Consider the following 16,105-nt stretch of genomic DNA (forward strand, 5'->3'; position numbering starts at 1 on the left):
CAAAACTAGATCTAGGTTTATGGGCTGCAAAAAACCAACCAGTCATTAGAAATGAGTCAAGGTTTATTGCTTGCTATTGGCATCTCCTTGGATTTTGGTGGCTTATTGGTCTAAATGGGCAATGTCCCCATAAGCTGAGGTCCAGTCCCATTTGTTGAAATGATTGGCTTGATTGAAAGATCCACATTCATTCACTTCTCCTTCCTCCATCAGGGCCTGTGGGATTCCAGTCCCGCAACGTTCCCATGGATAAGGGGATGTTCACTTCCATAGGTAGGTCAACCTGATATTATTTATTTATTTATCAAATTTATTTTCCTCCACCAAACCCCTCTCACGGTTCAAGGTACCATATTTTTTGGAGTATAAGACGCACTTTTTTCCCTTCTAAAGGAGGCTGAAATTTGGGGGCATTTTATATTTTGAGTATATTCTTTTTGAAGCTTTTTTCCCCAGTCCTTACGAGGTGCTAGTAATGATCTTCTCGGCTCTTGCTACTCCCTCTGAAAAGAGTTTTTTCAGCCCCAACAAGGTGCTAACGATCTTATTTATTCATTTATTGTATGCTATTATTAATTTATTATTATTATTATTATTATTATTAATTAATTAATTATTGTATTGTATTGGAAGGTCTTAAGCATAATGGAAGGTCTTAAGCATAAAATGTATCAGGAAAGACTTAATGAACTCAATCTGTATAGTCTGGAGGACAGAAGGAAAGGGGGGACATGATCGAAACATTTAAATATGTTAAAGGGTTAAATAAGGTTCAGGGGGGAAGTGTTTTTAATAGGAAAGTGAACACAAGAACAAGGGGACACAATCTGAAGTTAGTTGGGGGAAAGATCAAAGGCAACATGAGAAAATATTATTTCACTGAAACAGTAGTAGATCCTTGGAACAAACTTCCAGCAGACGTGGTTGGTAAATCCACAGTAACTGAATTTAAACATGCCTGGGATAAACATATATCCATTGTAAGATAAAATACAGGAAATAGTATAAGGGCAGACTAGATGGACCATGAGGTCTTTTTCTGCCGTCAGTCTTCTATGTTTCTATGTTTCTATGCTGCCCCCTCTCCATGGACTCAGGGCAGCTCACAACATATTAATAGAAAACACAATATATAAATGCATCTAAATCCAATTAAGATAAATAATTAGTTTAAAATATTCTTAAAAAATTAAACATTTAAAAATCATTCATTCAAGTACGCACTGCAACCGTCCTATAGATTCAATGGCCAGATCATCCCAGCTTGCAGGATTCTTTCATTGCTACTTCCTCCAAATAAGTTTTTTTCCAGCCCTAAATCTTTGCAGGCTTGTTTTCATTGCTACTGCCACTGAAGATTTTTTTTTCAGCCCTAACCATGCGATAAAATAATGTGCTGAAACTGACCAGACTAAGGACGCTAGCCAGATGAATACCTGGTGTTGTGGTTAGCTCTGGCCCAGCTCCTGCCCCAAGGACTATGGATGTGGGGGAGACATCCTCATGCTGCAGGCCTGTTTTGCCCCCGGTGAAATCTGCTGATGAAGGCTCCTCTGACCAAGAAGACATGAGTGACAGGGAGGAGGAGAGTGTGGCAGACAGCTCAGAAGGAGATCAATTATCTAGCTCCTCCTTGGATTCAGAACAAGAGTTAATGATACAGCCACGCATGCGGAGAGCGATGCATAGGCAACAACAACTGAGAGATTATTATCAAGGAAAATGAGGCCACATGTGGTTGGGTGGGGCTGTGGTAATTATTGAGGCTGCTATAAATAGCAGCCTGTGGGTTTGGCCATTGTGGAGGATTATCTGATCGTTGTGTTTCGTGACTGCTTTACTGACTTTGACCTTTTGTGTGCTGATTTTTCCCCACTTTGAAACTAAACCAGAGCAAAGTGTGTGTCACTTTGTGAAAGAAGAAGGACTGTGAATTGCCTCACAGCTGCAAGCTAAGTATCACAGAACTGATAAGGGACTTGTACAAATTACCAGTTTGTTTGGAGACCAGTGCTCTTTGATATACCAAAAGAGGGCTTAGGTTAAGTGAAATTTCATTATAAAGAACATTGTTTTGAATTTTCAAACGTGTGTGTGTCTGAACTTTGTACCTGTGAATTTTTGGGAGGAGTCTACCAGAGAGCCCGAAAGAACACCTGGTAGGTAGATTTTTTTCCCCTAATTTCCTCCCCCAAAACCAAAGTGCACCTTATATTCCAGTGTGTCTTATACTCCGAAAAATACCGTAACTTTCAGTGACTTACAAGATAAAACCCAGAAACATTTGACACTCATAAATATAACAACTGAAATATCTCCGTTTTTGTTCCCTGCTCTTTTTCTTCCTTTCTTTGTCTCCAGAGCCTGGTTATTATCATGACGGGGAATTTGGCATCCGTATTGAGGATGTTGCACTTGTGGTACAAGCTAAGACCAAGGTGAGGTCCTTTTTTCCTGCCTTTGATCAGTCCACTCACAACACGCCATCCATCAAAGGATCGCCTCTGGGCAAGTCGGTGGGTAAACATATTGCAACGCAGAGAATATTACCTGTAGACTCATCCATCACATACTGGAGATACCTGGAAAAAAAGTAATCTGGAATTATTTGTTTATTTATTTATTCTTTTTTTAAAAAAAAATGCCACCCTTCTTCTTAGACTTAGGGCGGCTTACATCATGTTAGCAATAGCACTTTTTAACAGAGCCAGCATATTCCCCCCACAATCTGGGTCCTCATTTGACCCACCTCAGAAGGATGGAAGGCTGAGTCAACCTTGAGCCTATTAAGATTCGATCTGCCAAAACTGCTGGTAGACGGTGATTACCTTTGAAAAATGTTCGGAAACTTCAGATCATGCAGAATGCAGCTGCGAGAGCAATCATGGGCTTCTCTAAGTATGCCCATATTACTCCAACTCTCCGCAGTCTGCATTGGTTGCCGATCAGTTTCCGGTCACAATTCAACGTGTTGGTTATGACCTATAAAGCCCTTCATGGCACCAGACCAGAATATCTCTGGAATCGCCTTCTGCCGCACGAATCCCAGTGACCGGTTAGGTCCCACAGAATTGGCCTTCTCCAGGTCCCGTCGACTAAACAATGTCATCTGACGGGACCCAGGGGAAGAGTCTTCTCTGTGGTGGCTCCAACCCTCTGGAACCAGCTCCCCCCAGAGATTAGGATTGCCCCCATCCTCCTTGCCTTTTGTAAACTCCTTAAAACCCACCACTGCCATCAGGCATGGGGGAATTGAAACATCTCCCCCTTGCCCATGTTGTTTTGGTGTATGATTGATTGTGTGCTTGTTTTTTATATATATTGGGGTTGCTTTTATGAATTTTTTAACCTAAAACTGTAATTAGATTGGTAAATATTAGATTTATCACTATGTACTGTTTTTGCCATTGTTGTGAGCCACCCTGAGTCTGCGGAGAGGGGCGGCATATAAATCCAATAAATCTAATCTAATCTAATCTAATCTAATCAGCAGAAGTAGCCTGCAGTACTGCACTTTAACCACTGCACTACTGAAGCTCTTACATTGACTCTGAGAGCTTTGAAAGATGTCTCCCTGGGGTCATTCCAAAATGCCAGTTGCCACCTGATGGGCAAACCCAGGGGGGGAGGTCTTGTATGTCCTACGAGAATTGAGCCTGTCCTCTTTTGATCGATTGCAGTATCCAGTGAATGAAGAGGCCTACTTGACGTTCAAGGTGGTGTCCCTGGTACCCTACGCACGGAACCTCATTAACCAGAGCCTCCTCTCCACGGATCAGGTAAAGGAGGCCCAGATGGGTCATGGGAGCTGTTGTGGTTGGCTCAGAGCCAGACCCTCTGGCAACGGACTTTGAGGCTGATGAACTGGTGCCATCGGGGCACAGTCGGCCTGTGTGGCTGCCGGAGGACTCAGACAGCGAGACGGAGGAAGAGGAAGAGCCTGGGTGTGAGGAGCCTACAGAGGCTATAGAACCCCCAACTGGGGATTTGCAGCCCCCAACTGGGGATTTGCAGCCCCCAACTGGGGATTTGCAGCCCCCAACTGGGGATTTGCAGCCCCCAACTGGGGATTTGCAGCCCCCAACTGGGGATTTGCAGCCCCCAACTGGGGATTTGCCCGGGTCTGAGGAGGAGGAAGAGGAGATAAGGGATTCGATCCTGTATGTATGGGTAAGAAGAATGCAGGGGAGGCAGGAGCAGTTAAGGAAGCTCAGAAGGAGGAAGTGAGCTCAGCTATGCAAAGTCTGCACTTCCAGAGAGTATATAAGGGGGAGGACTTTGGAGGGGACGCTTTGCAAGAAGTCAACGTTCATGCCTCCAGAGGAGAAAAGCCTGCGAAGAGTGTTTTTGCCTTACAAACCTGGATACAGTACTGAGCAATTCATAGGGTTAATATTGTGAGTAGACGTTTGGCTGAGAATCAAGTGTGTGTGACTTTATCTTATCAAGTTGCCCTCACACCCGGATTTTGGCAGGGGGTTTGCACTTGTGAAGTTTAACAAACGTCTCTGTAAAATAGACTCTTATTCTTTTTGAAACGTGTGTGTGTGAGTTTTCATTTGGGGATAATTATGGGCTGGCTGCCGTGCAAGGCAGAACAGGATCAAGCCAAAGGACGTCATCTTGAAATTCACACTACTGTCTTTCTGCAGATCCGGTACCTCAACAATTACTATGAGACCATCCGCCAGGTCATTGGGCCTGAGTTGAAGAGTCGTAAGCTGGAAGAGGAATACCAGTGGCTGGAGAAGAACACGGAGCCTTTCTCTCACGCCTCCTTGCTGGCAGCGTCTCTAGGCACCTTGGCAGTGACCACGCTGGCCTCGACCATTCTGCCAGGAGCCCAGCATTGATCCAGGAGCACCCCATGACTTCCTTATGACCCTTCACCCTGTGTGATCCTAGTCTGGTCCGTCTCAACTCATATCTCACAGCATAGGTCTCCATTTTAGCCGCTAGACCAGTGATGGTGAACCTTTTTTCTCTCGGGTGCCGAAAGAACATGCGGTCACACTATCACACATGCGTGAGTGCCCACACCCATAATTCAATGCCTGGGGAGGGCAAAAACAGCTTCCCACACTCCCCGGACGCCCTCTGGAGGCTGGAAGTGGCCTGTTTCCCAACTTCTGCTGGGCCCAGTAGGCTCGTGTTTCGCTCTCTCCAGCCTCTAAAGGCTGGATGCCCTCCACCATCCTCCTAGAGGCTCTCTGGAAGCTAAAAACGCCCTCCCAGAGCCTCTGTGTCAGCCAAAAAATCAGCTGGCTGGCACACACATGCACGCTGGAGCTGAAATAGGGCAATGGTTCACGTGCCAGCAGCTATGGCTCCACGTGCCACCCGCGGCACCCATGCCATAGGTTCACCATCGCTGTCCTAGTCTCATTGTCTGGTCCATCTCAACCCATATCTCATAGCACAGGTCTCCATTTTAGGCCTCTAGATGTCAGTAACCATCCTTCTTCCCATCTCTGTTGGCACCACCAATGTCTCCTCTATCTGATTCCAACCAGGAAGTGTACAAACCAGTGGTGGTGGTTTTCGCTTGCCCTTGCTACCGGTTTGGGAACATGTGTGCGCATGATGCTTCTGCACATGTGCAGAATGTCCATGATGACGTCTGGGTGGATGGGCGGAGCCTCCCACCACCGTTGCTACTGGTTCCCCCAAACTGGGCCAAACCGGTAGAAAGCCACCACTGGTATAAACCAGGCAGGGGTTGCAATTTATTTCCACTATGTGTGCACAACTCTGGACGACTGGTGAGTGAACATGCATCAGAGCAAGATTTTGTTTCCGCACATGTGCAGGAAGCAAATCACACAAACAGATGCGCAGGGCGCACAACATTTTGGCGATTATTTTGCTTCCGCGCATGTTAGAAAAATAGATTTATGGAGGAAATAATTAACCCAAGTCAATTGAGGAGCCAGGCTCACTTAACAATCAAGTTACTAACTGTCGTTCACGAAGTTAGTCCTTCCCAATGATAGAAGATCCTTTCGAGAACTGTACCGGTCTTCTTGCAAATCCAGCCACATAGGTACCGCTAATAAAATAACATCTAAAGAATTTCATTGAGTGTTATCTTTTTATTTATTTCTTTTATATATTCCATTTTTTAAAAAAATTATTTATTTATTGGATTTGTATGCCGCCCCTCTCCGCAGACTCGGGGCGGCTAACAACAGTAATAAAACAGTATATGACAATAATCCAATACTAAAAACAGTTAAAAGCCCAATTATATAAAAACCAATCATACATACAGACATACCATGCATAGAATTGTAAAGGCCTAGGGGGAAGTGTATCTCAGTTCCCCCATGCCTGGCGGCAGAGGTGGGTTTTAAGCAGCTTACGAAAGGCAAGGAGGGTGGGGGCAATTCTAATCTCTGGTGGGGAGTTGGTTCCAGAGGGCCGGGGCTGCCACAGAGAAGGTTCTTCCCCTGGGTCCCGCCAAGCGACATTGTTTGGTTGACGGGACCCGGAGAAGACCCACTCTGTGGGACCTAACTGGTTGCTGGGATTCGTGCAGCAGAAGGCGGTCCCTGAGGTTATGCCGCCCTTCTCCTTAGATTCAGGGCGGCTTATAACATGTTAGCAATAGCACTTTTTAACAAAGCCAGCCTATTGCCCCCAATAATCCGGGTCCTCATTTTACCCACCTTGGAAGGATGGAAGGCTGAGTCAACCTTGAGCCGGTGGTGAGATTTGAACCGCTGACCTGCAGATCTACAGTCTGCTTTAGTGGCCTGCAGTACCGCATTCTACCCAGCCTGCCACCTCAGCTCTGTTACGACTTGAGGATTGAAATGGAGCAAAAAAAAAAGGAGGGGGGGGCTGTTGAATTCTGTGCACCATTTGCGCCTGGATCCTTCATCGCCTTATAAAACTGTCGTATAACAAAATTAGAGAGGCTACTGTTTACAAGAACAGGGGCTGCCTGGTGGTTGATTCCATCTCCAGGCTGAAGATGAAGAAAAGTAGGAGCCCAACCTTCTAGATCAGTGTTTCCCAACGTTGGCAACTTGAAGATATTTGGACTTCAACTCCCAGAATTCCCCAGCCAGCATTCCCTTTCTAGGAGCCTGGGGAAGGTGAAAATAGCCTTCCACACTCAACCTCCAGAGGCCCTCTGGAGGCAGAAAATGGCCCATTTGCCAAGTTCCAGGTGAAACCAGAAGGAGGTGGGGTTTTTTGCTGATCCCAAGCTCCAGAGCCATTCCAGGAGCCTAAGGAGGATGAAAACGGCCTTCCCTACCATCCTGGAGGTCCTCTGAAGGCCAGAAATGGCCCGTTTCCCAACTTTTTTTGAAGTTCACAAAAATGGGCAATTTCTGGCCACTGGAGGGTTTCAGGGGGGGAGGAGAACTCCATTTGGGGGGGAACACAATAATGGATAAATGGTTAACATACAACATACAGACAGATCATGTCAGGCAAATAGGTGAGCGTGTGATTGTATTTAACCTTTACTCTTAGCTAGAACACTAGAAAGAGCTAAGTAAGTAACCTTTGCCTCAAATAGAACAATAAAAAGATCCGAGGATCTTTACTCTAGAGCAGAGTTTTTTTGTTTAGTCAATATGGTGTCAAGATAGGCATTCTGTATCGTTGACAATGATCAACAATAGCCTACAACCTGCTCTGGGAGATTTCATTTTGATTCTTTCTCACTCAATGCTTCAAATATCAAACGTCATAGGAGTGACAGGGGACAGAAAGAAGACATCTTCAGAATAGCTGAGGCAGGGCAGGTGTCATAGAGGCCCCAACCTAAATAATAATAATAATAACAACAACAGAGTTGGAAGGGACCTTGGAGGTCTTCTAGTCCAACCCCCTGCTTAGGCAGGAAACCCTACACCACACAGATGGTTATCCAACATCTGCTTAAAAACTTCCAGTGTTGGAGCATTCACAACTTCTGGAGGCAAATTGTTCCACTGATTAATTGTTCTGTCAGGAAATTCCTCCTTAGTTCTAAATTGTTTCTCTCCTTGTTTAGTTTCCACCCATTGCTTCTTGTCCTACCCTCAGGTGCTTTGGAGAACAGTTTGACTGCCTCTTCTTTGTGGCAACCCCTGAGATATTGGAGCACTGCTATCATGTCTCCCCTGGTCCTTATTATTATTGGACAAATAATCTGTCCAAACTCGTTCCACGAAACCAGGGTGGTGCAAATTGGTTGCCCACCAGATGACACCAAGGTACTCACATTTCACCCGAGCAACCAAGCTCACACGTGGAGAACTGCTCACAAACTTTACTGAAATCAGCTTCGAGGTTCCACCAGGAAATGACATGTTTTGCGACCTTTATGTCGGAGGGAGGGAGGGAGGGGGAAAAGAACCTCGTTATAACTTTATTAATTATGGATGTTATTCAACTTTGATATTTATGGTGGAAGGGAGGCCACAAACTGAGAGTGTAATCCTGTCCCTAATTATCTGGATCTAAAAGATTAAAGATTGTTTCAAGTCGGGCTTGGCTCATGGTAACTTTGGGGCATCTCTGCGTAGCTGTCTTAGCAGTAAGGAAGTTCTACGATGGAGGGTTTTTTAAGACAGTTTGGGGATGAAAAGATTAAAATCCATGAAACAATAAAACAATAGCATTCTCTCTCTCTCTGACTCTCTGTCTCTCTCTCCTCTCTCCCTCTCCTTTCCCTATCCCTTCCTCTCCCTCTCTCCTCCCTCTCTCCCTCTCCATCTCTCTTTCCCTCTCCCTCTCTTTCTCCACCTCATTCTCTCTCCTCCCTCTTCTTCTCTCTCCCTCTCCAACTCTCTCTCCACCTCCTTCTCTCGCCCCCTCTCGCCCCTTTCTACCCTTTTCACCTCTCCCCCTCCCTCCCCCTCTCTTTCCTTCTCCACCTCCCCCTTATCTCTTTCTCTCTCCTCCCTCTCCCTCCTCTCCCTCTCCCTCTCCATCTCTCTCTCCACCTCCTTCTCTCTCCTCCCTCTCCTTCTCTCTCCCTCTCTCCCCTTTCTTTCCCATCTCTCTCCTTCTCTACCCCTCTCCTTTCCCTCTCTTCTCCCTCCCCCTTTCCCTCCCCCCCTCTCTCCTTCTTCACTTTTCTCCCCCCTTATATCTTTCTCTCTCCTCCCTCTACCTCCTCTTCTTCTCTCCCTCTCCCTCTCCATCTCTCTCCCCCTCCTTCTCCCTCTCCTTCTCTCTCCCCCTCTCCTTCCCTTCTCCTTCTCTCCCATCTCTCCCTCTCTCCTTCTCTCTCCCCCTTTTCTTTCCCTCTTCCTTCTCCCTCTCCCTCTCCTTCCCTATCCCCCTCTCCAACTCTCTCCCCCTCTCATCTCTCTCTCTTTCTCTCTTTCCCCCACCTCTCATACACATGGTATATACAGAGGGAGAAGTAGGGGAAGTTGACATATAACTTCCTTGCATTCAAGTGGAACAAAACTTGATTTGTAACTTTTAAAATACTAGCAAGAAGATTTTAGTTCTTACCATTGTTAATTCAAATTCAAATGTTGCCAGAGGTTATAACTGAAATGCATTCAGGCAATGCTTGGTGATCCTTTCCCCTCTCCCTCTCAGAACTAATAGAGGCAGTTCCTGGTCTCATTTGCAAAAAAATGATGAAAAATATTCAAACCACAAGCCAGTAGTTAAGTTGAGAGGTGGGTTGGGGAAAGTGATAAAAGTAAGGGCAGAAGGGAGGGCTGTCCTGCACCAAACATTAAAAGGTGGTTAAAAATTAAGGACCTGTGATAGAGAAACATTGTTAGATGCCCCAATTCTCTACTCTGGTCTGGTCTATCCATCACTATAAATGTAGAGATATCAAATATGAGCTGCAAAAATCCAGATGACCACAAGAGGGAAGCAAAGGGTCAGATGTTTCTGTCTCTCTGCTGCTATCTAGTGGAGGACCATACATTGTCAATCTCAATAAAAGCGTTATTTACAACCCCATTTTCATCAGATGTTACGGAGATTTTGGAGGAATTATTATCTCAAATTTGTACATTTTTACATTTCTTTATTATTCTTACAACTACTGTTCCTTATGCTATATACAAAATTACTAAAATTGTTAACTACTTTATGATATCCCTACAATTTAGCTTCTCTTACCATTTCTCTCTCATATTTAGCCCATATTTTATAATAATCAGAGTCCTCTGCCCTTTCAACCTCCTTGTCAGCATGTCCATTCTGCACAGTCTATAATTTTTAAAATTATCATTCCCTCTTTAGGGGCTTCTTCGTTTTTCCACTGCTGTGCAAAGGCCATCCTCGCTGCTCTCAGGATGCAAATACAGTGATACCTCGTCTTACGAACGCCTCGTCATACAAACTTTTCGAGATACAAACCCGGGGTTTAAGATTTTTTTGCCTCTTCTTACAAACTATTTTCACCTTACAAACCCACCGCCGCCGCTGGGATGCCCCACCTCCGGACTTCCATTGCCAGCGAAGCACCCGTTTTTGCACTGCTGGGATTCCCCTGAGGCTCCCCTCCATGGGAAACCCCACCTCTGGACTTCCATATTTTTGTGATGCTGCAGGGGAATCCTAGCAGGGGAATCTAGCAGTGTAAAAATGGGCACTTTGCTGGCAACGGAAGTCCGGAGGTGGGGTTTCCCAGAGAGGGGAGCCTCAGTGAAATTGCAACATCACAAAAACACAGAGGTCCGGAGGTGGGGTTTCGAGGACTTCAGTGTTTTTGCGATGCTACGATTTCACTGATGCTCCCTTCACTGGGAAACCCCACCTCCGGACTTCCGTTGCCAGCGAAGCGCTCTTTTTTGTGATGCTGGGATTCCCCTGCTGGGATTCCCCTGCAGCATCGCAAAAACACAGAAGTCCGGAGGTGGGGTTTCCCATGTAGGGAAGCATCAGGGGAATCCCAGCAGCGCAAAAATGGGCGCTTCGGCTGGCAAAAGGTGTGAATTTTGGGCTTGCACGCATTAATCGCTTTTCCATTGATTCCTATGGGAAACATTGTTTCGTCTTACAAACTTTTCACCTTAAGAACCTCGTCCCGGAACCAATTAAGTTTGTATGACAAGGTATCACTGTACTTAAATATTGAAGTTCTTTATTGTTCTTAGTAAAAATCCTTAGTAAAAAATAGCTCTGCGTTTTTTTTCAATTTCATTTTTCGTAATTTCTTTTAGCCATTATTCCGGGAAATTTTTGCTTCAGACCATATCCACCATTGGTGTTGGAATGTTCCATTTTCTTGTTTGCACTTCCAGCATCTAGGTCAGTGATGGTGAACCTTTTTATCCTCAGGTGCCAAAAGAGCATGTGTGCATGCTATCACGCATGCACGAATGCCCATACCCATAATTCAACGCCTGGGGAAGCCAAAAACAGCTTCCTCTGCCACCTGGAGGCCCTCTGGAGGCCGGAAACAGCCTGTTTCCCAAATTCTGGAAGGCCCAGCAGGGTCATGTTTTGCCTTCCCCCGTCTCCAAAGGCTTCCCTGGAGCTGAGGTATTTATTTATTTATTTATTTATTTATTTATTTATTTATTTATTTATTGTTAGAGTTGGAAGGGACCATGCGGGTCATCAAGTCCAACCCCCTGCCTAAGCAGGAACCCTATAGCATCCTAGCCAAATGGCAGTCCAATTTCCTCTTTAAAATGTCCAGAGTATTGGAGTTCACAACGTCCCCTGGTAGGTTGTTCCGCTGGTTGATCGTTCTGACCGTCAGGAAGTTCTTCCTTATTTCCAGGTTGAATCTCTCCTTGGTCAGCTTCCAGCTGTTGTTCCTCGTCCGGCCCTCCGGTGCCCTGGAGAATAAAGTGATCCCCTCCTCTCTGTGGCAACCCCTCGTATACCTGTAGACTGCTATCATGTCCGCTCTGGACCTCCTTTTCTCTAGGCATTACCGGACTCAATAGTGTCAACTCCCAACCCCCAACACTTCTCCCTTAGACTCTCCACGATTGACCTCTCCAGGTTCCTAAGAGGCCAGTAAGGGGCGTATATAAGTGCACTGATGTGCCTATCGTCCCCTGTCCAATTGTCTTTCCTTATCTCATATATCATATATATTCTCTCCTTATCTATATATATATATATACTGTGTATATATATATATATACAGTAATACCTCATGATACGAACTTAATTGGTGCAAGGAGGAGGTTGGTAAGACGAAAGGTTCGTAAGACGAAACATTGTTTCCCATAGGAAACAATGTAACGTCAATTATTCCGTGCAACCAAAAAAAAACCACGCAAAAAAACAGCGTTCTGCGACTGCTGGGAAGCCGCGCGGCTGTTTTAAAAGGTCACAGCCGCGCTGGGGGGCTTCCCTCCCGAACCGAACCCGGGGTTCAGAAAAATTTTGCCTCTTCTTACGAACTTTTTTGGAGTTACGAACCGACGTTCGGGAGGCTTCTGGGAAGTCCCGCCGCCCGGCTGTCACCTTTTAAAATAGCCGCGCCGCTGTCTCCCGAAGCCAAACGCCAAACCCGAACTTCCGCGTTTGGCTTCGGGAGACAGCTGGGAAGCCGCGCGGCTGTTTTAAAAGGTGACAGCTGGGCGGCGGGGCTTCCCAGCAACCTCCCAAACCGAACCCGGGGTTCAGAAAAATGTTGCCTCTTCTTACGAACTTTTTTGGAGTTACGAACCGGCGTTCGGGAGGCTTCTGGGAAGCCCCGCCGCCCGGCTGTCACCTTTTAAAACAGCCGCGCAGCTTCCCAGCTGTCTCCGAACACCGGTTCGTAACTCGAAAAAAGTTCGTAAGAAGAGGCAACATTTTTCTGAACCCCGGGTTCGTATCACGAGTTGTTCATAAGACGAGGGGTTCGTATCTTGAGGTACCACTGTATATTTGTTTTCGTAGATTTTCACGGGTACAGGTATGACGGTATTGGTATGTTCGGGTTTCTTCCCGTGTAAGATTTGGAAATTTCTGGCGACGTTTCGATGATATATTCTCTCCTTATCTCTTATATCATATATATTCTCTCCCTCCCAACTACTTCTCTTCTTTTTACTTTCTATCGTTATATATATTACTTAACGTCTATTCTCTTCCATATGTATTGTATATTGGACAAAGAGTAAATTTATTTTATTTAAATGCCCAGTTCCCGCAGTCTCTCTTCGTAAGTCTTAGCATAAAAACGCCCTCCCCATCTCCCCATAGGCTCTCTGGAAGCCAAAAACGGCCTCCCAGAGCCTCTGTGCGAGCCAAAAATCAGCTGGCCGGCACACACAAGCATGATGGAGCTGAGCTAGGGCAACAGCTCGCGTGCCAGCAGATATGGCTCCGTGTGCCACCTGTGGCACCCGTGCCATAGGTTTGCCATCACTGCTCTAAAAGGATGCAAAGCTGTCTTCAAAGAGTATAAATCCTTCCATTCCCCACAGAGCTGAAGAACCTCTTGGATTTAACACCTGTGGATTTCAATTCCCAGAATTCCCCAGCCAATCAGTGCTGGCTGAGGAATTCTGGGAGTTGAGATCCACAAGTCTTAAACAGAAAAGAAAAAAAAAAACCCACTTCTCCTTCCCTCCCTCCCTCCCAAAGCCGTCTATCTTTTCTGTAGTTTCAGGCAAGGCCAGTCCTCATGAACGTCAGGTTGCCACTTCCTTCCTGTTTCAAATGTGTAAACTGCAGGGCTGGGTCTCGTTTTCGTCTCTTGCAGAGGCCCAGCTGCTGGGAAAGGAGGTCTATGTGATGCATTGATTTCCTGCCGGTTTCCTGGCATCCCCAGCTTCTTGCGTTCTTCTTCTCTTTGTCTCTCTGTCGGTCCTCCTCCTGCATCGCCCATCCATGAATTGAGGTCCTTGGGAAGTGGCACCATGCTGCGTCGGAAGCCATCCAACGCCAGCGAGAAAGACCAGGTCCAAAAGAGGAAGGTGAGTCTGTCCGAAGTCCTCGCAAGGCAACTGCCCAACTGATCCACTGAGATGGACTGCAAGACAATGAAGGAGCCTAGATAGAAGGTAGCATAGATTTCCCTACCTTGGTAGAGAATTGTAGGGTTCTGGAGAGGGATGTAGAGTTTGTAGGACCCTGGAGAGGGATGCTTTGGGTCAAGGTAGGAGATGGGGGAATCAAAGAGCCCACGGAGGGAATTTGATCTTTGACCCCCTCAGAGCACAGGTCTTCAAACTTGGCAACTTGAAGACTTGTGGACTTCAACTCCCAGAATTCTCCAGCCAACTCTGATTAGATTAGATTAAATTAGATTTATTGGATTTATATGCCGCCCCTCTCCGCAGACTCGGGGCGACTCACAACAATGGTAAAAAACAGTACATAGTAACAAATCTAATATTTAAAAATCTAAATTACAGTTTTAGATTAAAAAGTCCAAAAAAGAAACCCCAATATATAAAAAACAACACACAATCAAATCATACACAAAAACTACATGGGCAAGGGGGAGATGTTTCAATTCTCCCATGCCTGACGGCAGAGGTGGGTTTTAAGGAGTTTACAAAAGGCAACTCTGGGAGTTGAAGTCCACAAGTCTTCAAGTTGCAAAGTTTGGGGTCCCCTGCCCTAGTGATATCCACACCTCTGTGTTTTGAATACTATCATCAACTTCTTGTGTCCCTTCTTTTTGGAGAGGTATAATTATTTTATTTTATTTTTCTCCACACCTTACAGAGATACAAATTCACATACCTTCAAATTTCAATACAATACAATACACACTGCTCAAAAAAATAAAGGGAACACTTAAAAAAACAGAATGTAACTTCAAGTAAATCAAACTTCTGTGAAATCAAACTGTCCACTTGACAGTCAATTTCACATGCTGTTGTGCAAATGGAATAGTTGTGCAAATGAAATATTCAAGGAGAATATTCAGATCTAGGCTGTGTTATTTGAGTGTTCCCTTTATTTTATTTTATTTGAGCAGTATAGTATATAATATATAGTATAGTATAGTATATAGTATAGCAGAATAGTATCAATTATCAAATTCTTAATTAAAATCCTTAATTATATATCTAGTTTGTTGCAGTATACATTATTTATCTTGTGCTATCTCCTTTTTTAAATTTTGTCATCTGGATTTAAAATATTGTTTTCTATTCTCGTTCGGTTTCAAAACGTTATTAGCTATCAAAATTTCTATTGGCTATTTGTGTTTCTTCTTGATCTGCCCATGTGGAGCAGAGAAGGTCCATTCCATCGGGAATGCCATCACAAATGCCCGAAGCACTTTCAAGACCTCTTGCAGCAAGAGCAGTAAGGTTGTGGTTGTGTCACACTAACAAAGAGTAGGCATGCAAGGAGTGAGATGCGGGTATTGTAACTGCCCAAAGACATAAACCGTTTTGAATAACAGCCCCTTGGATGTGGTTTGGCTGTGCTGCTTTCTGCTGCCAGAACAAGTTTCGTGATAACAGTGGCACTCATAGAAGACTCTGGATGGTGAGGTTGTGTTTGACATCAAGACTGTGCCGGTAAACCACCAGAATCTACTGCTAGAACATACAATGATCTTCCACCAATCATAACGATTCTTTGCCTGGCTGTGCTGTACCAAAATGTGACTTTTGACTTTTCACAAGTTTCTTTCTTTCTTACCCTTTTCTTTCTTTCTTTTTTTCTTTCTTTCTTTCTTTCCTTTATCTTTTCTTTCTTTCTTTTCTTTTCTTTTCTCTTTTCTTTTCTTTTTTTTCTTTCTTTCTTTCCTTTCTCGCTGCATGATTTGAAGTTTCTGAAGATTCCTTACCTGGCTGTGCTGTACCAAAATGTGACTTTTAACTTTTCACAAGTTTCTTTCTTTCTTTCCCTTTTTTTTCTTTCTTTCTTTCTTTCTTTCTTTCATCTTTTATCTTTTCTTTCTTTCTTTTCTTTTCTCTTTTCTTGTCTTTTTGTCTTTCTTTCTTTCCTTTCTCTCTGCACGTCTTGAAGTTTCTGAAGATTCCTTGCCTGGCTGTGCTGTACCAAAATGTGACTTTTGACTTTTCACAAGTTTCTTTCTTTCTTTCCCTTTTCTTTCTTTCTTTCTTTCTTTCTTTCTTCCTTTCTTTCTTTCTTTCTTTCTTCCTCTCTTTTATCTTTTATCTTTTCTTTCTTTTCTTTTCTTTTCTTTTTTCTTTTCTTTTATTCTTTCTTTCTTTCCTTTCTCGCTGCATGATTTGAAGTTTCTGAA

The 16,105-nt window shown here is 44.6% G+C and overlaps 2 protein-coding genes across 4 annotated transcripts in view; both read left to right on the top strand.

The window, feature by feature from the left end:
• The window catches only part of XPNPEP2 (X-prolyl aminopeptidase 2), a 42,967-nt gene extending 36,895 nt beyond the window's left edge, over nt 1-6,072 (top strand). Inside the window, exons 18-21 of one of the 2 annotated variants that reach the window (XM_070759837.1) lie at nt 214-273; nt 2,362-2,438; nt 3,681-3,779; nt 4,653-6,072. In XM_070759837.1, coding sequence (XP_070615938.1) covers nt 214-273; nt 2,362-2,438; nt 3,681-3,779; nt 4,653-4,853 — 437 coding nt within the window. In that variant the 3' untranslated portion in view covers nt 4,854-6,072. Of the gene's footprint in view, nt 1-213; nt 274-2,361; nt 2,517-3,680; nt 3,780-4,652 lie in introns of both variants that reach the window. The other variant, XM_070759835.1, reaches the window with a different exon arrangement.
• Nucleotides 6,073-13,615: 7,543 nt separating this feature from the next.
• Nucleotides 13,616-16,105, top strand: part of SASH3 (SAM and SH3 domain containing 3) — a 29,150-nt gene continuing 26,660 nt past the window's right edge. Inside the window, exon 1 of one of the 2 annotated variants that reach the window (XM_070759845.1) lies at nt 13,616-13,847. In XM_070759845.1, coding sequence (XP_070615946.1) covers nt 13,791-13,847 — 57 coding nt within the window. In that variant the 5' untranslated portion in view covers nt 13,616-13,790. The remainder of the gene's footprint in view (nt 13,848-16,105) is intronic. The other variant, XM_070759844.1, reaches the window with a different exon arrangement.

This window comes from Erythrolamprus reginae, chromosome 8 (genome assembly GCF_031021105.1).
Source record: "Erythrolamprus reginae isolate rEryReg1 chromosome 8, rEryReg1.hap1, whole genome shotgun sequence".
Lineage (NCBI taxonomy): Eukaryota > Metazoa > Chordata > Lepidosauria > Squamata > Dipsadidae > Erythrolamprus > Erythrolamprus reginae.